At 34.4% G+C, this 24,542-nt stretch overlaps 1 protein-coding gene across 1 annotated transcript in view; it reads right to left on the reverse strand.

Moving 5' to 3' along the window:
- The window catches only part of CFAP54 (cilia and flagella associated 54), a gene marked incomplete at both ends in the record, with an annotated part of 75,414 nt that overhangs the window by 8,664 nt on the left and 42,208 nt on the right, over positions 1-24,542 (reverse strand). The window contains 14 exons of the mRNA XM_010291703.1: positions 1,134-1,316; positions 4,167-4,233; positions 5,805-6,011; positions 11,314-11,537; positions 11,748-11,975; positions 12,763-12,866; positions 14,606-14,742; positions 15,163-15,393; positions 16,984-17,132; positions 18,074-18,185; positions 19,079-19,205; positions 20,341-20,559; positions 22,874-22,970; positions 24,307-24,447. Of these exons, the coding sequence (XP_010290005.1) occupies positions 1,134-1,316; positions 4,167-4,233; positions 5,805-6,011; positions 11,314-11,537; positions 11,748-11,975; positions 12,763-12,866; positions 14,606-14,742; positions 15,163-15,393; positions 16,984-17,132; positions 18,074-18,185; positions 19,079-19,205; positions 20,341-20,559; positions 22,874-22,970; positions 24,307-24,447 (2,226 nt within the window). The remainder of the gene's footprint in view (positions 1-1,133; positions 1,317-4,166; positions 4,234-5,804; positions 6,012-11,313; positions 11,538-11,747; positions 11,976-12,762; positions 12,867-14,605; positions 14,743-15,162; positions 15,394-16,983; positions 17,133-18,073; positions 18,186-19,078; positions 19,206-20,340; positions 20,560-22,873; positions 22,971-24,306; positions 24,448-24,542) is intronic.

A 24,542-nucleotide genomic window follows, 5' to 3' on the forward strand; every position in this document is an offset into this window, starting at 1 on the left:
ATGATCTATGACCTGGATCTATATTCTGCTAGTAGAAGTGCAGAAAGAATAAAAAATGTGCATGGCCACATGAAGCAAACAGTCAAAATAAGTGTGCCTGCCTCCAGGTAACTGTCTGCTCCTTGATCTCATTAGATCTCCCATAGTGAGGGCAGTCAGACAAAGCTTAATAATGAAGTGGACTCCAGTAAAGCAGGATGGGAAGAAACAACAACAGGAGGTAAGACAAACACTTAGCCTGAAGTTCCAGGAGAAATCAATCCAACAATTGGTTTGCTGACAAAAAAGGGGTAACACCTTGCTGTCTCCTCCTCTCTAACTCCTCTCCCGTTTCTACATCCTAACCTTTCCTTACTACCCTGCTGCCAGCCACGCGATCTTTTCCCCTCCCTTGCACTGGCTCTGCCTCTTGCAGGACCTTTTCATAAGTGGATTCAACTCATTAAAGCAGGAGAAAACTATCTACTTTTTCTACTGGGGAGTCTTCTGTCATGCTGAGAGTTGATTTATAGAGGTGTACAATAATTGCTTGACATGAAAATATAGTGGACCTTGAAATGCAGCTTTGTGTAGAAATGCGTAGAAATGCACCTTTTTCAGTACTAGTAAGCCATTAAATCTATTTATTCCAATGTACAGCACTGCATGTTTGAAAGAAGTTGGATTAAAGTGGAAGTGGTCAGTCAGTAAATGGAAGAAATAAGCACATGATCAACGTAAGAGGGAAGCTGTAAAAACTATGTACATAGGAATAAGAGAATGTGAGAAAGGAGAAAGGCAGAAGGGACTTTTGTTTACTGAATGTGAAAGTAAAATTATTGAAAGCATTCTGGACATACTGCATTTAAAGTAATTCTCAGTACAGTGTATTTCAAACTGTATATAATAGGAAATTTCCTCTAAAATGCCTTAGCTAAGTGGACGATGTATTGTCATCTTCCTGAATAAACAAGTACCCTGTATATTCTAAAAATTGCAAGCAGCAAGCTATACCTTGCCTACCTCAGTGCCACAGAACCTAACCATACAGGTATTTTGCTAGAGCTTCTGACATCTCTCATAAGTACATCCACACAAAAAAATAAGACTTGATGTCTTAAAATTCATTTCCAGAGTATAAAAATAATACTTACTATTAAATTTTGTTTTGCACAATGTAGTTCAAACATAATGAAATTCAGACTTGCAACTACAGTAGAGATATCAGCTCTGTAGCGATCAGAGAACAAGTCGATACCAGGAATAAGCACATTTATTTCATATTGAGCAAAGTCACAATCAGATGTCGGATGTGGAAGAGAAGCTCTAAACAGGGTCTGAAAGTAATAATAATGAACTACTTGTGAAAAGATGTATAGGCATTAGTGAAACACTATAAAACTCCAACCCTTAAGACTAATAAATGACTTCATAAATGAAACTCAATGTCTTAAGTATCCAGTTGTTCCCAGACAAAACCATGAAAAATCTTTTGTGAACTTGTGTGAACTTGATGGAGAAAAAAAAAAAAACACCAAGCTGTAAATAGTCTAAGGACAGTATTTCATAGAACAAGCAAAAGAGAAAAACTAATCTAGGTGTAGAAAAATAATCATGAAAGATTCCTCAGCAAGTACTCCCCAGGTAATGAAAAATCTTCCTGAAGAGCCAATGGCATTTTTCTCAGATTCCAAGTTAAAGCATCACCAATAAATCTCTTGAAGCACTGGAAAAAAAATGATTAAAAAACCTGTAAGAACCCCTAAATAAGGGGTTCTTAGAAAGATTTCGTAGAACATTCTTAGGATAAGCCTCTGATCACCAGACAGAAAGAACTTAATAATTTATTTAAACATCTCCATAATCAAGGAAAATGCATAGGAAAAATTTTTTGAGATGATTCTGGGGATGTGTTCAAACATTTCTTTACCAGATCAAAGATGTTTCATGGAAAATGTCTTCCATCAGAAGAAAAATCTTTTTATTTTCCCCACAAGTTGAGAAAGCTAGTTTGATTTTACTTAGCCTTAAGTCCTTGCCCCATGTTGTGGTTTAGCCCCAGCCGGCAACTAAGCACCACGCAGCTACTTGCTCACTCCCCCCTCCCCCAGAGGGATGGGGGAGAGAATTGGGAAATAACTCGTGGGTTGAGATACAAACAGTTTAATAGGACAGCAAGAGAGAAGGAAACAACAATGATAACAACAATAATACTGACAAAGGAATGTACAAGAACAAGTGATGCCCAATACAGCGATTGCTCACCACCCGGTGATCAATAGCCCATCCCCGAGCAGCGATTCCCACCCCCCAGCTAACTCCAGTTTATGTACTGGGCATGGTGCCATGTGGTAAGGAATGGCCAGCCTGGGCCAGCTGTCCTGGCTGTGTCCCCTCCCAGCTCCCCAAGCAACCCCAGCCTTCTTGCTGGCAGGCCAGCACGGGAAGGTGGACTGTCCTTGACTACTTAGCAACAACTCAAAATATCAGCACCTTATCAACATTTTCTCATCCCAAATCCAAAACATATCCTCACACTGGCTTCTGTGAAGAAAACCAACTCTATCCCGGCTGAAAACAGGACACCCTGCCATCACCTCAGCCATTGTTTCTGGGAGAGTTACTGACTTTAAAGGCAGTTAAAAGCTAGTTCCACCCTAGTTCTGCCTTTAACTAGGTCAGCTAGTGCAGCTTAAATCATATAACTTAAAATTGATGTGAACTTGGAGGAAGTAAATGTTCCTTCTTTAAAAAGGGAGGACTGCTAACATTGTCTTTGATGTTGGATATTCCTTCCCAACTGTGTTTATCTTGTTGTAATTAGCAGTGATATGCTACAGAAATACGCATTTACATCCTCAGATCTGATATATTAACAAGTCTAAAGCCTATACCAAAGGTGGAATTTAAATAAGGTTACAAAAGCTTTCCAAATCAAGGAACAAATTACGGGCTTGAACTTCACAAGGTACAGTGACAGTAATTGATTATATTTTTCAAGACACTCACCCCGCAAGCTGCTGCTATCCCAATTAATATCAAACTCACATCAGTCAAGTCAGAATTATTTCTACTATTATACAACTGGAACAAATGCTTACTACTATTTCTGTCAAAAGGAGGAATCAAAATTGTTCAGCTTTGTATCACCAGCAATTACAGTGCTAGAAGCTAGTCAAAATTCTCCTTTACCTTTGTTTCTTCAACTTGTTCTCCCTTTGCTTAGGAGGTTTTTAACATGGCCTAGCACAGGTCACACAGCCACAATCATAGCTGACACAAGATGTTAGAATGTGACAGTGGTTTGTTTTGGAATAAGCCAACTAATTTCCTGATGTAGCACAGGGATGAGTAAGCATTGATGCCAGTGGAATATGACTGGCAGAATACTTGCAGTTCTTTTTCCTATCTCACTTTTGTTACTGGTATATTAAAACTTCCTTTTAAAAGTAAATTGAAACACTTATTTCCTCTATAGTTGGTTTCTGAAAGTTTGAAAACTTAATTTTAATGACCTTATTTTCTTTGTAAATGAAACCGAATCATTTTGACTATCTTCTATTTTTAGAGCAAACTTCTTATAGACCTGAGATTTTAGTATTACAAACCAAAAAAGATTCAAAAACTTCTTTTTCTAAAGAGTCTGTTCTCCTGGTAGAAAATTTATGACAATCTATTGAAGATTCTGTACAGATCTGACAGACAGCACTCTGCTATTGTTGATGCCATTCAGCTCTTCCTGAGCAGAACACTTCAAGAGAAGAAAAAAATATTTGACTGCCAAATATTTTAGCCATCTTCACTTTTCAGTATTTCATTATTTCTCTGAGACACTAGCCTCTTTGAAGTGATAATTTTTAGGCTATAGTACAGAAATCATTTTAAAAAACAGAGAATAAAACATCATATCTAATGTACATAAATTGTCAACTACCTCTGATCTCCAGTTTTCCTTTACAGTCAATATGAAAATAGAAATATTTTACTAGAGTGTTATTGAGATTTAAATTTTAGAAGCAATTTGTCAACTTCATTAATTGTAACTGAAATTGTCAACTACCTCTGATCTCCAGTTTTCCTTTACAGTCAATAAGAAAACAGAAATATTTTAATAGAGTGTTACTGAGATTTAAATTTTAGAAGCAATTTGTCAACTTCATTAATTGTAACTGAAATTGTATTCTTACCTTAAAAAGTACAGCAGAAAAATAGCAGTATTTAGTTCTTAATCTCATCTTTGATGTTGTTATGTACCTAAAGTACAACAAATAATAAGAAATATGAATGTGTCCATCCAATATAAATTATTCAAACTCTTTTTTTTAATCTAGTATAATAATGATACACAATCTAGATGTTTTCCATATTGGAAAACAGCTCCCTGTTCTGTAGATAAGTGCTCAGCCATGCCATGCAAAGAAAGAAGCATTTGACCAAAGACATACCTAGACAAAGGGAATTGTCTAGATTCTCTTTAAAGGAAAGAAACAGGCAATCTAAGTGCAAAATTAATCTCATACAAAACTAGAAAGATAAAGCAGGTCAAGCAACTCACACCTTAAAGTGTATTTCTTTCCATAAAGGAAGCCTAAGATAACTAGCACACGTGGACTTTCACGTGGTGGCTGTCTAGCTAGATTAAATGAATCCCACACAGTACCTCATCAAAGCTTTAAACCATCCTGGTAGCAGGGTACTCCTCAGATCTACAAATCTTTAATACAATATTAGAATCCTTTAATCTGCATTTTACAGCCTGAGATTAAGTTGCTCTAGAAAGAGCAACTCAAGGGAAAGATGTTTAAGAGCTCAAGTCCAGTCTGAATAGAAAATAGCTGCCTGAGGGAGAAGCCAAGAGGATAGCTCCCTCCAGACCCCTGCCAAGATTTGGAATGGACATATTAGCTGTAAAGGGATAGTATACAGTGCAGCAGGTATGTGCCACAAGCACCTGTGAAAGCAGCTAGGGATTGGGTCTTGCCTAATTGGACCTGAGACTGCACCACAGACCAGAATTAGAAGAAGTGTGGTTTAGAATCAACTTAAACTCACTCCTTTTCCTCTTGGGTGCTAATTCTGAGTGTGGCAATGCCATTTCATCTTGAAATACCCATGCTAATACTTTAAAAGCTACCTTAGTTTACAGATATTTTACAGTGCTATTAATATGACCTGTTTCTCAGGTAAGATAGTTTACTCAGATGAAGCTCTGCCCTTTCATGGGTATAATGCTTCTAAGGTTATTTAGAACTGGCTTAGGTATTTCTAAATTGTGTATTTTGTACATTTTTAAATTGTACAATACATTGAGGAATAGCTCAGAATTACATCCATAGTGTTTTACCAGCAGTCACGGAGTACCAGACAGAAATATTTATTGATGGTAGACTTTAACACAGTAATGCAAATTTCATTTAGTTGTAATTCATCAGAAAATGAGCACTTTAGGCAGTAAATTTGCCCTCAAGATACATTAATATTTAATATGTGCAATGACTTGGGAGATGTGATATTTCAATTGAAAATCAATATGACTGTAAAATCCTTGTGCTTATGACTTTTTATCATTTTGTTTTATTTCAATGATCTCTCCGTATGATATACAGCTGCAATTATGATCAAAGATGAGCACCCAAGAAAAGGGAACAAACAATATTCTCCAAAAGAGCAACTTTCTTCCTGAAAGGAAAAATTCCTCTGCTTTTGATGACTCTTTCTTATAGCAACTCATCAGTGTTTTTAAATTAATTTCAAGTTGCCTACCGTCCTGGATGAGCCATTTCTTTAAAATATGAAAGAAATACAATAAAATAAAAAATACTTACTGAGCTATCTTAGCCACTAAGACTGCTGCATGTAAACATCCCCAAACTCCAGCCTGAGAAAGAAATTTCTGACTAGTATCAGTTGATCTTCCAACTGCAGAGCAGTCTGTAGCATTTTTTGGAAAACCTAACTCTTGCCAGTTGCTAAGAGCATCAGCAATGTTGAGTGTTTCATCAAGGGCTTGACACCAATATTTGAAAGCAGCTCTGTAACACATAAAAAACGTTCTCATCATATTGCTGACATTTTCCAAAGTGGAAGATAAGACTCGCTTCATTTTACCTTTATTGCCTGAGATATAACTAATTCTGATTAGGTCAAAAACTGAAATACAGTTTCTGCAACACAAAAAGATACCATTCCTGATCAACAGACTTATTGGGACTTACACTAAAATTAAATTGTCAAGCAATAGATATTACTTCTTAAAAACACATATAGATGCTTAATTAATTTGCTTAATTACAGTTAGCTAGCTAAGGAAAATAAACAATTTATATTAAAAAAGACTCTCAAAATATAGGTAATAGTGTGTTAGACAAAATAAGTTATACGGATTTGAGCACAAGAACTTACAAGACAGTTCAAGGGTATATGAATGCCAATTAAAAAAATGAAATAATGCTCTTTTTTAATCCAGTAACTGTGTACCTTTTGTTTCCAGCATAAAAGTGAAGATTTCCCAGTTCATGTAGAGCCTGAACCTTGAGATCTCTCTGGTTATTTATTTCAAGGATTCCTGTTATTTATTTTTTAATCAATTAGAAAAAAATATTGTTACATCGTTAAATCATTTACTCAATCTTGAACAAATTTTGCGTGAGAAGTAGACATGAGTTCATGTATTCATGTAATTCAATGCATGAATATTTTTTGAAGGATTTATTAGGCTTGTATATTTTACCTTCAATTGTACAATTTCTTATTTCTACTAACTTTAAAAACAAGAGTAGGATGTATTTATGGACCTGTTTACCTAAGATTTTGTATTCTTGCTTTTTCAGACCTCTCAAATTTCTTCCTCTTCAAGGATAAAATGGGAAGCAGGCCATTGGCCCTGCTAAACAACACTGCCTGAATATAGCACAGTAGCACTGTCCCTGGCTCATTTCTGGATCCATTACTTCAAATAAAACCACTTACGGCATCTGTTGACCTGCTACACTTCACCTGTCTTGTCATAAAGCAAAACCAGGTAGTAGTGCTGAGCTGTAACTGTATGAGTAAAGCCATACTAGAATGTAAGATGGAAGCCAAGCAACTAGGTCTCTCATTTAAATGCACAGAATCCGAAAGGTCTATTTGCTAGGAAAAAAACTATCATGGCATTAAAATGAATCCGCTAAACATTACAGCAGATTTTTAATTTGGGATTAATCAGTATAATACCACTGAAGTAATACTTTTTCGTAAGATGAGACAACTGTAGAGGTTATGAACCAATTAGTGGCTTGTTTAGGTCCTAATGCAGATTTTCTGGATCAACAGAAAGAACATTGTGTATTTCTGGAAACCAGCTTTCAGACAGTTATAGCTGTCTGACAGAGGAAAATAACAATGGAATAAACATATGAACACAGATAGCCAGAATGATATTACATCTTAGCTGTAAACATAAATTTATGAAAAAAAATTACCAATTGTTTGTTCATAGGAAGAGATAATTACTGAAAGCTGTGACTGTGGTATTGGTTTACTCTCAACTCTACTGGAGAAATTAAATTGTTCTTGAGAAAGGTCACGTGGTGTTGGTAGAAATATCAGTTCAGCTCCCACATTAAATTCCAGCCTTCTGGTTGAAGAGATATGACTGCTGATTGTTCTTCCAACATTTTCTAGACCAGAAAAGTGATTTATATGATCAGTTTGAAAAGTAGTATACTATTTCCAGCACTGCAAATATTTTCACACCACATTACCTGAACAAATATACAGTTCCTGTGTACCCTTTTTTTATCTGGTTTCCTATGCTATGATTCTGTCTGTGTGTCTCCTCATTAAACTCACTGGACATAACTCATTGGTCAGTACAACCAAATGAAAATATGTACTGTGTTAGACAAAATAAACTTGGGAAGATCTGCCAGCCAGTCCTCTGACAGAGGTTTGACTGCAGACAGACAAGTGACACAGTTGCATGAAAAAAAATTTATCAACCAACCATGAGACACAAATCAGGAAATCAGGCTTAGAGATTGTGCTTACAGAACTTCATATATAACTTCATATTCTATGTTTTTTTCTAATTCACAATAACAATTAAAACTTGAATTTTAAAAAATCTGTTCCTTTCACTCTCTACTATTTTAACTGCATATACACTTTACTAAGTGAGAAACTCTTCAATAAATAACCCACCTTGTGTGTGTGCAAGAAATAATGAAAGTAGTTTTCTGCTGTGTCTCAGGGCTCTGCTGTGATATTTAGATTTTTGTAGAGTTTCTCTAAAACATTTCAGTGTATCATTCACATCAAGAGGTACATGAACTAGGGCTTTCACTTGACTGCGATCTAAAAGGAATTAATAATTATGGAGAACAATTTTTCATTACATAAATATATATTTTTAGTAAATCACCCTGCAAAACAATTTCACAGCTTCAAAACTAAAATATATTAATGTAATTGCCAGCTTTGTTTCCTGTTACATTATGAATTAAAGCAAAATTATTACCCACCAGGAACACTTCTGAGCATTTATATCTTTTTCAATGTTACATTTTAGTTGTCACATGACATCTATATTCCCTGAATTCCATCAGCTCTCTGCTCTGAATTCTAGTGTCTGAAGTCTGGAAACAAATCTTTTACTAGGACCACTGATCCTATTTCCTACAACTATCATAGTTTCTATGTACCAAACCTGTGAGTTCGTATGCTCTCTGCACTGAATGCATAATATTATCTACTCTTCTTACATACAGCATTATTTATTGTTCAATGACTTTCTTCAGCTGAATTCAACACAAAGCCTTGTGTGCAATGCGTTGACACATCTGGGATATGAGGAACTATGCTTTACAAACTTCCATTAATGACTATAATATTTTAATCCTCACTGAAAAGAATAACAACTGTGGGTAAAAGACATGTTTTGTCACCTTATGGTTCACTTTAGTATTGCTATTGATTCTATCTATAACAGTGCAGGTTCACATTAACTTCTGGGTATATGGCTGGATATCCAACAATACCGATGTAAAACTGGAGCAAGACCACAAAGAAAGATAACTCAACATACTACAAGTCATCTGGCATATGGGTAACAACAGACACAGTCTGAATATATTTGGAAAGATCTTGATAATATTACTATCCATCCAAAATACCAAGAATAATAATTGGAAGACAAAACTGAGTTTATATTAAAAGAAACAGATTTCAGGGGCAGTGGAAGACCTGTGATAAGGAGGAAAACAAAAAAAAAATCCAGTATGAAAAAAAGGAAGGGGTTTGGGAGAAAAGAGAACTCATGATATTGAAATGTGCTCTGACCTGTATAATCATTTTTCATCTCAGGATAGCAAAAGCATCCAGGAAAAATCCGTTCACTAGCAGAATGGGCAACAGGCAGCTGTAATTTCTGCCCTATGTAGTTTCTGCAACTCATCTAAAAAGCAAGTTTTGTTTCATGATAATTGAATAATATTCAGAAAAATCAATGTTTGATGCTTAAAGTTAAGTATCTAAATACTCAGTCATATAACAAAATGAGAGAGGACTAATTTACAGAGACACCATAACTAGTACCCTTGTCAGTAAGAGGTGAAACATTCACAACACCTAAATATTGGATATAATTTACAATTGTTTAGATGTTAATGAATTAAACTTGTATCTTATTTGGTATTTGCCATAATCATGAGCAACTCGTTGATGTTCAACAAATATTCCACCTTTCTCTGTCTGGATAAATGCATGCTTGCAAAGAACCTGCCAGTGTAAGTATGCCTAAAGAGCACATTGCCTGTAAAGCACAATGTAATGCTGCATAGGGATACACAAAATAGCTCTAAGCAAGTAAGAGAAGCAGTCTAACCCTGTCAGAGAAGCAAACTTCCAGACTTCTACACGGGCTAATCAGGCACAGCCATTTTATTTTGCTAATGTAGCTACCTCACTTCAGAAGAAAAAGAACCAATTCAGAGGTAGTTCTAGACTTTCTGAATGGCATTGCATTGCGAAATGTAGCCATACCCTCCAAATTTCTAATTTGATGATGTCTTTTTTGAACAATCTTTGTTACTATTAACTGACATTGGTCTTCATTCTGTAAATTGTCTTTCAAAACTATGACTACTTTTCCACATTGCTCAGATTACAGTGGTATGTGGTGGTTTGCCATACTGCCCTTTTTTTCAACAAAGGACTATGTTCTGAATGGCAGGGCCTGAAAGAAGACAGCAGGAAACAGCCTTACAGAAAGACAGGGCAGAGGACCTCAGTTGCCCTTCGCAAGCCAGGAGTGCCTTCTGAGTTCCTGCAAGCCCTGGGCAACTGTGTGCTGTCTCTAGGCAAGGCAGTGGCTCCTGAACTCCATGTTCATGTTCATAACAAGCCCATTTGGAATTCCAAACCCCATTTTCCCCCCTCTCCTTCAAATTCTGTGTTCAAATTAGTAATAGAAACATATTAAAAATATCAAACATGTGACTGACATTAGCAAAACTTCTTAGAAATAACCATTAGGTTAAAAAAAGGAAAATCCTAATTTTTAATAGCTAATTACATGAAAAGTTTCCAAGTGGCAATGTCAGTTTACTAATTATATAGAACCATGGCTTTTAATGAGAGGAACTTGCTGAGCAGCTTAGGGGTTTTTTGTTGGTGATCAATTTTTTAACGTTTTTTATTGGTATTGTCAGTGTTTGAGTTAATTTGATTAATTTTGATCTTTAAGAGCAGTGTTGCAATGCAGAAACAAAGTAGTCTCTTTGTATTTAACTTTAATTGATCACAAAGATTGCACAATATCCAAACAAATGTTTTCAGGTTAAAAGAGCGGCATCAAAAACTAATACAAAATTAGATTTAGGCTCATAATATGGAACGGGTACATTATGCATGGAACAAACATTCTCTGGATCATCAAGTCCAGACCTCTGTTGCTGCTAGAATCATGTCACACAAGACTTTTTTCATGCACTTCAATCAATTATGTTCATTAATTTATTATAATTTACTATTTGTGAATATTATGAAAAAACATATTAATCTAATCTCTATACTCAGTTCACATGAAGACTCAGTGCCCAAAAAAGAAATCTGTGGTTCACCTTATGTGCATTATCACACAGATATTTTATGAAACGAGGTTCATGGCTGTCTGGGCCACTGAATTGCTGTATCCTTTCCAGAAGCTGCCTCTGAGCATACACCAGCAGCGGACTCACTTGTTCTGTGTATCTCTCACTGAAAAAACCCAAAGTATAGCAATTAAGCAAAATAACAGCATATTTAACTATATAACATTGAGTTTTAATTTTTATTAGAGTTGGTGTAACTTACTGTGTAAATATGTTAAATTGTACAGCTATATGTACCAGTGCTTCCCACTTCTTCATTTGATATAACAATTCTATTGCTTTAAGAATCAGGTTACATATCCATTTCAAGTCAACCACATTCACATCATCCAGGGGAGACTGTGGATGGAGATTAGAACCACCATTCTCATACATAACACCTCCTAAACAACTGGGAATGCAGAAGTCTCCTTCAGGATCCACAATCTACAGTGAAGAAACATTATTTACCTGTTATTTTCAAACTTCTTTTTAGGAAAAATCGAATTATTAAGATTAGAAAATACTGTAATCCTCTAAAAACTTGTTACACAGAATACGTTGGAGATATCAGAATATAATGCAAAAGAAATAAAACTATCTCTACTGAAGATGTGATAATAAAGAGTATATTGTCTTAATAAAAATAATTTTTACCTTAAGAGACCCACTTGCTTGTAGCTCAGTTATCATATCAATGATCATGTCTGATGCCAAATAAAATGGCAACCAGATGGTGTTCCTAAGAAAACCCCTGGAAATGGGAAATGCCTCTTTATGGGAATGCGAATGGTTAGCAATCAATTGCAATTCTTGAGTATAGTTCCAAAGTTCTCGACAAGCATTTTGAAGCAATGTCCAGTGGCCACCACGGTGAGCAAGAACCTATGCATATCATTGAAAATATAATTATACTTTGGAAATACAGAAATTAAAAGCTTCATTCTTTTAATGAAAAGCTTACGTATAATTAATCTTTCAAAATTACACTCTATGGATCATCTTTAATAACAGATCATTAGATCATTCAATATTTCAATTTATACAAAGCATTATAGAACCTTAATTTGGAAATTCTCATAGAAGCACTAGTTTATAAATGAATTTAATTATTGCTTTTGGTGTGAGAATAAGGAATAAAAATTAATTCATACCACCTATACATGTGCTTCTACTTGGTTTTAGAAGGGTTTATGGGAAGAGTAGTCAGTCTGCATTTCCTTTCAATCGCTGGTCCTTCTGTTTATACTACTGAGACATTCACTAAGACCCGTAAAAGGAAAGTTATGTCTGCAGGTATTTTCAGAATGACTTAACAAACAGGAGAAGGAAAGTTACAAAGACGAAATGAAAAATAAAACATTTATATAAATCATTGCATGTTTCATAGAAATATACATTATGATGGGTGATATGTCTGACATTTCATACACTATACTTGGATATTTTGCAGAAGATGAGAAATTATTGCTTTTTCCCACTGAACTTTTTTTGAAGTTTCTTAAGTGTGGATTTTATTAATGTAGAAAGTACTAAGTATTGTAATGCAATGCTTAGTAATAAATAAAATGTTTAATAAGAAAGCATATCTTACCACTGCCCTTCTTAAATGCAAAAAAATTTTTGTAAAATGGTCCAATAAAATGTTATTTGACATAAACTGGTTGTATACTTTGGGGGAATGAGAGATGGGTATTTCTGTATCATTTGTTGTTTGAGTTGGAGAAGTATCTGTTCCACTCAGTGTAATGCTGTGCTCAGAAGATATATCTGTACCTGAAGACAAAAAGTTCACTGCTTAAAAATGAGTTAAGGTTCTCAAAAAAATAAAGAAGAAAATATTAGCAGCCAGCTATGATTTTCCTATGGCAGCTAAATACTTAAATGTTAGGAAATGCCAACATTAAGGTTATCATATTTATACGGTTATGATATTTAAAATATAAGATGCTTTTACTTATGCGTTGGGAGAAGCAGGAATAAAAAAAACGTTGAGCAAAATAATAATGTGTACCAAATAGTTTTCAGCCTCAAAGCCAAAACACAACCCTCACAGAAGTTAAGTTTTAGGAAGAAATCGCCATGTGGCAAGCTCCCAAGAACTCTTCTGAAACCAAGGCCTCTTAAAAGGTGAAATTAGGAAGAAGGGAAGATTTCTGACAAATTCTGTGTTATGTGTAGAAGTTCTCCATTATTTTATTCAATATCAAATATCCTCCAAGGGGAAACACAAAGGTTCATGGTAGTGGGATACAGTAATATCTGAGCTATAGGTTTTCCGCAGAAGCTAATTTCAAGGTCAACAGTATTTGAACTCTAAGGCAAACTACACACTTCATGAAATTCTTTCATTCAGAATTGCTGCAAAGGCTAGGAGGTAGTAAACAGGTTTTTCATTAGTTTTCAGCAGCTTTCAGTGACTCGGTTCTCAGTGACCTGTAAGCATCAAGACAAAAGAGTATAACTATAAGCTGTTACAAAGAGAACCAGTGAATTCAACTGCTAGTTTCTGTCACACCTCCTTGGAAAAGGCAAAGAGGATAGTTGATGCCTACCTAAGGAAGTCCTACATGGAATGATAGGAGAATTTTGCTCTCTAAGCCTGTGTAAAAAATGTGTTCCCTGAAGTGCTATTGAAAAGACTAGGCTTGTGATTTCTTCTTGAACTTATGGTGGCTAGGCAGACTACTTTGCATTAACTTGTATGTTATTATCAATGTCTGAGGTAATTCAAGTCCTATATTTCACAATTACCTACAAACCTATTCAAACTTCAAAGGATGTTACTGAAAATAGCTGGGATAATAGAACAGTTAAATGTGAAAAACAGAGACTTGAAGTAAAAGTGCTAGAAGAAAAAATTATCCTGAGGTAGCCTCTGCCACAGGAAAACACTGGGGAGCAAGCAGTAGAGAAGGAAACCTAAATTGTTCTACTTCAAATTTGAAAGATAATAATAAACTTCAGTCCATAATTTTAAGGAAGCCTTACTGAATTACCCAGGAAATTATTAACCTGTCAGGAAATCTAAAGGAAACTACAGACCAATTAACAACCACAGAAACTGATAAAAATTATCATTGCATTTAGAATAACCTGGAATATTATCAATTTAATAGGTCTAGGTAGCGTGGCTTCTGCAAACCAAAAGCTAGTTATTAGATTATTATAGATTATAAATTCTAAATTATTAGAATTTATAAACTTGCTACTAAAGCATAGGATAAAGAATAACCACTTGATAAAAAGTAACATATTTATCAGTACAATAAACAATGTTCAGAGCTCTTATAAATGCCCCATTATTGACTATGACTTCTTTTATGCTAGGTATGACAAAAAAAGAAAATACAGAGGACACTTTTGAAATCTAGGAACATCTTCTCTTTAAATTGGCATGAGTGTTTTTCTAAAGGTGATGTGGAAAACTAATGATGGAGGCCAAGATAGAAACTAAGAGAAAGAAAAACTTAAGTTGAAACTGATTCCAGTTGTGCACCCATTAAAGTTCTTACAAGTTTGGGTTTCGGTCATTCCTGACTTTTTAAGGAGATGAGGAGTTGGTGTTCTCATGTTATTCTCTATGGCTTCTCTCACCACTACAGAGCCAGAATTATTTAATGAGAATATTTCAGGATCCAAAATACTGTAACTGCAGAATGGGAGAAAAAGAAGAAAGCACAAAAAAACACCAGATATAATATTAAAAAGAATTTTTATATACACAAAAAATTCAGTTTCTCAAAAGTGAATTTTGATTACTTTGCAGCAGCTTTAGGAATGAGAAATAATGAATGATAGCTAAAAGTTGTAAGAAAACAAAAAATAGCACAGTACAGTGTATTTCAAAACTTTCATCTGACCAGTCAAGTGAGCAACCAAAAATGTGCATGTCACCTGCCATATGATGGAAAGCAAAACTTGTTACATAGTAAATTAATTTGCATTTGGAAGATGAACTGTTCATGTGACAAACTGACTGACAATATTGTATTTTAGATCTGTTTGCATTGATGGCAATAACACAGTAATCTGTATTAATAGCAATCAGTGATAAAGTAGTAAGATATACCTGTCCAGATGCTGTGAACCATAAATTCCAATGTTATATTGCTCTTCCAGTTTCTTTTTAAGTAAGTTGTAGTGTGCAACTGCCAGATAGATATTCATCTGAGACCTCCAGGGCATCTCTTCAAGACACATTTGATGAAACTTCTTTTGGTTTAAGTAATTGCTCACTACCGGTTTCAGCAGTACCACTAAGGTGTGACGAGCTACTTTTTGCAACTCTTCCTTGCATTCCCTAAACCCAAATATATGAAGTAGCAAAAAGTAAAACTGTGTTTTCTTGAAGATCTTGGAAAGAAAATCATGGTAAAGATAGACAGAATTGCGTATCCCCAGACTCGTATGAACTCAGAAGCATACAACATATTTCTAGCAAAATGATTTTTGCTGCAGTCAGAAAAACCAATTGTGCTTTCACGCTCAAAGTACACTTATGCACACTAAATCCTATCTCATATTTTATCAACTTCTGTAAGATACTTGTCTTAGTACTTACAAAAAGTTTAGTGCTCTGTTTGAAGTTATTTGCACCTGAGTCATCCAAGCAGATTATTACAGCAAATACAATGTGTTTCACAGTCTGTTCAGGAGATGGAGGGTCTACTATTACACTATAAATTTGGATCATTCTTTTTATTCCTGTGTTTAGATAGCTAATCATCCTCAATGTGAAGAAAACGTTTTATTCCAAATCTGGATGTCTGGCTTTAATTTTAAGCCATAGATTTATTTATTTTTTTTTACATTTCTCTGCCAGATCAAACAATTCTGTATTACCTGGGACACATACAATGCTGTAGTCAAATCAAATCTCATTTTTTTCTTTTTTAAAAATTGTAAACTGATGCCTTTACCAATCTAAATTCTTTTTCTGTCTGTTTTTCACCTTTAAAATATGGGCTTAACAGTGTACCATATACTATGTTGATTATATTATACAGCAATATTATTACGTACGATACGAAAAAGTAGCTGAAAAAGCAAAAAGCCCAGGATAAGTTAAACATCCCTTCTTCCACTGAAAGCCATGAAAATCATGTTAAGATGGGTTTTTTCTGTCAAGGAGCAAAAATGGACAGTTTAGGTAAATATTTGGAAGATAGTGTATGGAAGACTTTTTTGAGGTTCTTTATTTAAAGCACTTTCAGAATCAGTTATGTGACTGCTTATATTCAGATATTTCTGTTTTTCTACTTGCTGATTGACAGAAGCATAAATGACCAAAGCACCAGGTAACGAATACTACAAATTCTTTTAGATCAGAAGATAGCATTATTGGCGAGTTAATCGAATATACACAATTATCTGCCAAAAGAAGAGATGAATGAATTTTCATTTGTCTCTATCAAGAAACAGTTTTCTGGAAGCTATAGGACAGATAACCCAAGGAGACTAGCAAAAGGATGACAAAAATCACTCTGAAACTACCTGAATATCAGGAACAAATAAACATTCTTTATTAGATTTCTAACAGGTAAGCTCCCCAATACAGTTTGCAAAGCATTATAGTATGCAGATTAATATAGCTTTTCCACCATGATGAATCAACATGCTCAAGCTAACACAACTGAAATACAGTCTTTGATTATTAATACAAAGACTTCAAAATCTTCAATGGTTATTCTCTGAAATAGAAATGAGAGAGATTTTGTTCTCTTGAGTGGAAGCTAATTTCATACCAACTAAAACAGAAAAGTGAGTGGACTATGCACAAATTCATCTCTTTGATGGAAAAAAGTTTTACAATACCCACTTAATTGTACACTAAATTTCAGTCAAAATATTTTGGTTCTATATATGAACCAGACAACTTATGTTTATTTACCTTTGTGCTTCTGGAGATTTCATTATGTTTGGGTGTTTCATGAAATACTGTCTAAGAGTCTGTCTTTTTCGAATAGGACTCATGGCTTCTTTTCTTGGTTTCTTCAAAGTTGATGCCTTTGGTTTCTTTAAAGGTGAGGTCTCCTTACCCTTTAAAAAATATTCCATGAAAAACTTGAATATACTTCAAATACTTATTTATACCTACATTATCAATTACTTGACATATGCAGCAGTTTGGCTTATGCAGGAATAGAACAGAAAATACATTCTGGAAGTGTTTGTCAAAATGAGACAGTAAAAAAATATTTAATATTCCAGAAAGCTTTATGACTTTTCTGGAAGGTATATGTCAAATGCCTGACACTAAGAAAGCAGCCAGGTTCCCAAATATTTTCTTTCATATACCAGTGTTTCGCATCTCAAAAATAATGATAGTTCTTTTCCTATTATTATAAATAGTAAAACTCTGCAAAACAAAAACTGAGACAGAAAACCCTTTCCCTAATCTATCTCAGATGCTAGCATTATTACAGCATTACTAGAGGGTTATGAGGGAGAAAATTCTTCCTCCAAAACAATGGAATTCCATTAAGATTATTCTTAACTTCCAATAAAAGCAAAAATTTATTTTAAAAGAATTCTGAACAAAAAGCCTTTATCGTGCCATTAGAGTATCTGTACAAGGAGTTAATCATGAGCAACTACTCATGAAAAAAAGTAAGTACAACATATTGTACACAAAGGCCTAAACTGATCTCATTTTCTTAATGTGATGGTACCCAAGGCATTTCCTATTAACATATTGTTTTTTTAAACAGAGATAATGAAAGGCAAGTTTTCATTGATTTTGGAATGCATCTCAAATTCCTCACAATTATTGGTCTTTCAGATAAATCCCATGCCAACTTTTCTTCTTGGTTTTAGGAGTGCAGAGGTGAGCTGAGGACAGGAGTTCATATCCCAAGTTTTAGTAATTATGCATGTCACTAGCTGAGGATTTTATGAGACAGCTTTTAAAAATTTATTTTTGTGCTTATGGTATTGCTGCCCAGTAAAGACATAAATGACTCCTTAAAAATAAAACTCACTTTCTGAAACTCCACAACTCCTGCAGTGTATCTATCCGTGCGTTCTGGCAGAGTGGGAGAACTTGTTTCTTGTGTTGAAATTCCATTGATACAGAGAAGGTGGTCGTTCCTCCTGACAAAAAAATAATGTTAAAATCATCATCATCATCATCATTATCATGTTAAATGCCTTTCATAGTTAAAGGGTTATCTGGTTATCTTTGGCAACAGGTACAGCACATGCAATTCCTGTTTCACTGGAAGTTTTAAATTCAGCAGGTTTTCTTTCCTTCTTCCCCTTCAGAAAAAAGGAAGTGCTCACTTTCAAGGTTTATTATGGAAATCTGAATTTCTAGATAACAACTCTCACCTTCTTAGCTTCTAGTAAAACTAAAAGGTTTGTTTCATTACCCAAATTCTACTATTGAATTCTGCAAAGAACGTCTTCATGTCCAATGTTTTTGGTCTTTTGTAACAGCAGTTCCTGTTCCCTGTAACATATCTCCTTTTCATTGATTATTTGCCTTTCAAATTTTAGAAACACTGCTGTGCATTTTTAAGAAAGTTATAGTTAAAATTCTTTGGGATCCTTTTAGGTAAGTGTCTACAATTTGGTTCCATTTATCTTAACAGTACAGCATTTTTTTAGACACTACAGTAGGCCCTGGTCAGTTTGCTTTTGATTTAGCCCAACATACTTTGCTACGTTATCCCACTGCCTCATAATAATATGGCAAATGACCATATTACCAAGTGCTGTCTGTGAAAAGAAAAATCCTGGAAACTGCTGATGGTAGGCAGGAGTTTTGAACAGACACAGACAAGGGAGAAGTCTCCATGTATAACAAGGCCACAATACAGTATTTTCTGTAGCTATATAATCCTCTGTGTTCATGGAACTTCTGCAGAGTAGGAGCCATGGAAACGGCTCCAAATGGGTCTTCTACAATTTACAGTTTCCGCTGTACCTGTGACACTGGTGAACCTAAGCAGTAGTTTTTCACCACTACTATAATAGAGGTCTACCTTTTCAAGTAAACTTGCACATTGCTTGCCCATTCCAGAGCGCACTGGAACTTCTCTTCATTCAGGATTTTGTGCAAAACTTGAACAAAGAACTCAAGAAAACGTGATTTCTTTCTGAATTTCATCACTGCAATAAAGTAACAAATAATTAACACAGTTTTTGTATTTATGCTCTAACAGGTTTCTGAATTCAGCTAGAATTACAGCTATGTATGTCTCAAAGCATGTATTTATGTCATGTTGCATGCTGATGAAGAAAAGGCATACTGAGACTAAAATCAGATAGGTCATGGTACACAATAGCAGTTACTGAATACTTCTTGTGAGCAGGCATCCAGAATCACAAGTTCACTCTATTTACACTCCTAGAATGTCAAACATTCTAGGGACTGAGAAAACAGGTTCGGAACTATTTTTCTATCATGCAGTACATAGCACAAAAATATTTTGTAAGAATATTCAACATGCCTAATTGTACACATGCCTGAAAATCCTGGAAAAAAAAACACTAAAGCAAGTATAAACAAAGTATCTGCATCCTATTCATTTAGGATGCTATTCTTAGTGACAGTCACATTAGTGTACAAGTATCACACAGTTCTCATTGCAGCAGTGGAGCTGTGTTGTCTAGATTTTAGGCAGCTTTTTAATTGTTTGCAAACCACTTTTACTGTTCGGCCATCTTCATAATTTTTTACCATCAAAAAATAAAGAAGCATTTATCTTACCTGAAAGCTATACTAGTTTTACAGGCTAGGCTCCATTTGTTATTTTGAACACCAGAATTATAAAAATAAGGCAGTGGCAAAGGCCACATACCAGAATCTTAAATGCTATTTCAAAAACGCAAGTGTACTCAGATTTTTGTGAACTCCTCTTTCAGTAACATAATTTAATGTGGAAATGGGATATCTCAATTTAAAAAAAACTTTACTCACAAACAGGATCTTTGAAAACTTGACACAACTTTAAAAAAAGGAGTTCATTTTTGATGTTATTAGAAAATAAATATTATTCAATTTAAAATATTAATATTTCATATACTCAACATCTAAAATATTTTTTGCAAGTATTTCATACACTTCTAAATGTGAATCTATTAAGAATTCTTTTTAAGCTGTTTTACTTGATTTTGTATATTTGAGAACAAAATGAAGAGAAAGTTTCTGAAACCTTGTTCCAAGCAAGAAGTAGCCAGCTTTACTGGCAACTTTCTGAAGTAAAGAAGCCTTTATAATTAAAATAAACACCAATTATCCTACCTTCTCGATAAGCACTGTTTGATGTCCAACATGAAATTACAGGGTAGAGGAACAAAGGATCTTCCTGTCCTGTAAGCTCTGATCCATGCGCTACATCAATAACCAAATCAAATCCATTATGACAAGCAGTGATAGTGTACAACAGAAACTCTACCTGGAATCGTAACTGAAGCCTAGAAAAATCCTTCTTTAGCACAGAGTTTGCTTTTACATCTCTCACTGTCATCCAGAGAGAAATTCAAAAGCTTGCTCTTTTCTTCTAGCGTAAGTAGCTATGCCACTTAAATAACAACGAGTTTACGGATGTGACTGATGAATTTCCAGCACCTAAACTAATGAGGATGTCTGGTGTTCATCAGAGATCTAACAAAGGTCCATACAAATCATCTGTGGAGGATGGTGTGCAGTAAGGATATGTTCAAAAATGTATTTAAAGCTATGCAACAGGAACTGAACACATGATGCTATTAGCGACTAGTGCTTACATATATGCTTGGCATATGGATAGCATAAGTAGGTAAAGGATTATTTTTTTTCACTTAAATATCTATATAAATATATATATAAATTTATTTATATTCTACAAATTTTATATTATAGTTGTAAATAATATATACAATATATAGATATAAATAGTATATATAATATATAGGAGAACAGTAACTTGGATTCAAGCTTCTGAGAGTTAAATACAACTACATTACCAGCTGATGAGCACCAGAACAATGTCACATATATTAGTTGCTATTTTGCCTTAATGAAGAAACATGACCTACAAATTTTGTGCTTAGGCAAGTTCTGTGGTTGAAAAAGATCAATGCAGCTTGTCCCTGAAAAAAACCAAGGTTAAAAGTGCACTCTGGAACAACCAGTTGTGATAGTGGATCAATAGCTACACCCTCCAGCGGTAGCAGTCAGTCGAAGTCTGTTGAATGCAAATAATGTCCAATTAAATCAACAGGCAGCAGGACAAGAAGATTTTTTTAAATTTTCTTTTTAGGACAAGTCACATCCTTTATTAGTACTCCCTCCTATTTGACAAATTAAAAAATATTTTGGTTCAAATGAGCATTTTCACAAAGAATAATACTTCCCAAAAATTTTAAGGGGGAAAACATTTGAAATTTCAGAATTTAAATTGTACTGTGTAAGAATTTTTTTTTATCAGTTTAATCAGTTTTTAATCAGTTTCTGATTAAGGAGGCAGATGCAGCTCTTTTTCATTTTTCTCATAGACTATCATCAATGGAATGCTTAGTGTTGATCCACGCTTTTAAGGATTTCCTATGACAAAGTTTTTTCCAATATATTTTTAACAGCATGCCCTACAGGTGTGCACATTGTCCTAAACATTTGTAAGGACAGCTGTAAACTTTGTTATTTATTTTGTGTGGCCTCAGCAAAAGACTCCTATTCAATTTGTATCCTGAAACTTCTTGACAAATGTGCTATTTCAGCAACAGAGCAGACTTCAGCCATCAAGTATTTGCCAATTACTGAAAATGTGTTCTTCTCTAACTGATCAACCTGTTAATTTAACTTTCTGTTAAGTAAGAATGGAACATTATTCTATTAATTAATCAATGTAGTTTTCAGTTAACTTAGAGAATTCATTCATTCTGTAACTTTTCTGCAGTAATGCAGTCATCAATGTCAGCAGCAAAAAATGAAGGATCAGCGCACAGATGAATGGAATTTTTGCATCTTTCTTTTTATCCCATTTATTGCAGAAATGTTTTCTCTTTTAAGACAAATGCATATACAGAGATGATGAACAATAAATAGACCATGAGTCAGCAGCACACCCTTGCAAGCAAAGATCAGTTGCATACTGGGCTGTATTAGAAACAGCATAGCCAGCAGGTCAAGGGAAGTGATTATTTGCCTCTATTCGGCACTTCTGAGACCACATCTAGATTACTAGAATGTTACATTCATGTAACAATAGTTACAGAACTATTAGCCTGGAAATTCTTGTGCTTAATCCAGACTCTAAGATATTTTAAAGCTGATACATTAATTCCTGAGTTACAAGGTAGTTAAATGCTAGGAAACGTGCAATTTCTTCATAAAAAGGACAATTTCTGTTAACTTCCTTCAGCAAGTCTTTTCTCCACTAAAATTACCTGCAGTGGTCAATACTACTAGGATTGGTAGGATAGTAAGACATGCTATAAGTGGATGATGGTCTTTGCCACTGCATTTTCTGATTTAGGAAGATAAAGCAAGCCTAAACAACATGGAACCAAAATTAAACAGATTAGGAGGACATATACATTTGCAGAATAGAACAAACATGACTATTCCTTTCTAAGAAGGAATGACTGTTTTGGTGGAAATTATGAGAAACATGAATAAAAGTCATTATACACATCACTACCAGGTATAAATAAGATCAATGAAATGATGATTTTGGTTGATTTATCATGGAAGATATATGAAATAAAAGCACTTCTTCGGTAAATAATTTTTACAAATAAACCATAGAAAATTCCATAGAAAAAGGTAAGAAGTGTTTTAATAGTACACCCACCTGGTTTTGTCAGTCTGAGGAGATTTGATTCAAGAGCACTTAGATTTTCTGTTGCTTTTTCTATTGCAGCTAAATGGGACGTCTTTGCAGAAGTGGCCTGAAATATCCAAAACTTAGTTATGAAAACTTAGTTTTTACCTAACTAAAACCAGCAGGTCAATAGTGGAGTCTAGGTTAGATTCCAAGTCTTCTAATTCTATATCTGATATTTTCATCAATATTGTCTTACTTTTCAAGTGAAATAAAATTTATGTTCAGAAACTTGTCCATGGTTCATTCTTGATGGATCTCCAAGGGAGATGCTCTGCCACCAAGTAAATTTTTAGGAAAGTCCCACAAGCTACTACAACAACACACTTTAACAGATAGTTTGACAAAATATGCTGTTTTCCAGAAAAAAATAATCTCTTGTAGACTACTTACTGCCTACAGAAATCAAAGTCTTCCTCTGGAAAGATAGTTCTTTTTTTTCACACTTCAGTGAAAATGTAATTTTCAGTCAGCCCTACTTGGCTGAAAATATTATATTGTTCCTATGATCTTAGATTCCTTTCTCTTTTTTTGGTATGAACCTGGGAACAGCTAACACAAACTCAGCAATAAACAATGGAGAAAATTTTGTCCTGTAGTGTCCTACAACTTTTGTTACAGAAATCCTTCCCTGTAAGCTGATTGACTTTTTGTCCCTCTCTTTAATATACCTCGGTTTCACACTCACACTGCTTCCTTTCTTCCTCTCTCATTATTCCTACTTTCTTACCTCTTTTACAAATCTCCTCTCCAGTAAAATCTCTTCTGAAATTATTAAAAAAAAAAACCAGATAGAAAAGTATGGAGAATCAACACTTTACTCTGATTCTAAGTTGCAGGAAAACCTCACAACCTGCTGCATCTCTTTGTAATTTAAATATTAAGGTCTTTGAGATTGAAAGTTCTTCCTGCATTGAGAAATATTTTTCAGTCTACACAATTCCTATGTTACTCTCTTATTATGACTCCGTTTCAAGCAGCTGCTACACAAAATAAGAGGCTAAGTTTCTATATTATTTAGGATGTTTTCGCTCTTCTTTACTTATACAATGCTTTAATTATTTTTTCTGTCTAACACAGCATTCCTGCAAGCTATATGTGAAGATCAGTTAGGGATATGTATAAATATCTACAGGATCCTCATTGCTCTGAACCGTAATATTGCTAACCCCTCTCCAGTTCAACAAGATGAGACCTTGTACCCACTGCAATCTGCAACTGGTCTTAAGAAAGATGGCTACCATCAAATAGAAGCCTCTCAGCTGTACTTCAGGAACTCTTATTCTACAAGGAAACTCTTACTTCATTCAATCACTTCTAAAACAAAAAGTTAATAAATGTAGTCTTCAAAATAATGAATACAGTATTTAGAGAAAAGAAAAGGTAAAAATCAGAGCAATTACTTTAACTTCGTTAGCGTGTATTTCTTCAGTTTTCATAGATCCTGACAAGCTGGGTGAAGTTGCTGATGAGGAATCCAACAATTTTTTGCCATAGTTAACAATAATTACTGCTAGTTCATATTCTTTCCATGAACGTAGTACCTATTAAAGAATCATGTGTTGTATATTTTGTTTTGCATAACATGTAACGTTTCATTATTGTCTACTTATAATTATCAAAATGCATTAATATTATA

Source organism: Phaethon lepturus, unplaced genomic scaffold (genome assembly GCF_000687285.1).
Source record: "Phaethon lepturus isolate BGI_N335 unplaced genomic scaffold, ASM68728v1 scaffold10877, whole genome shotgun sequence".
Taxonomy (NCBI): Eukaryota; Metazoa; Chordata; class Aves; order Phaethontiformes; family Phaethontidae; genus Phaethon; species Phaethon lepturus.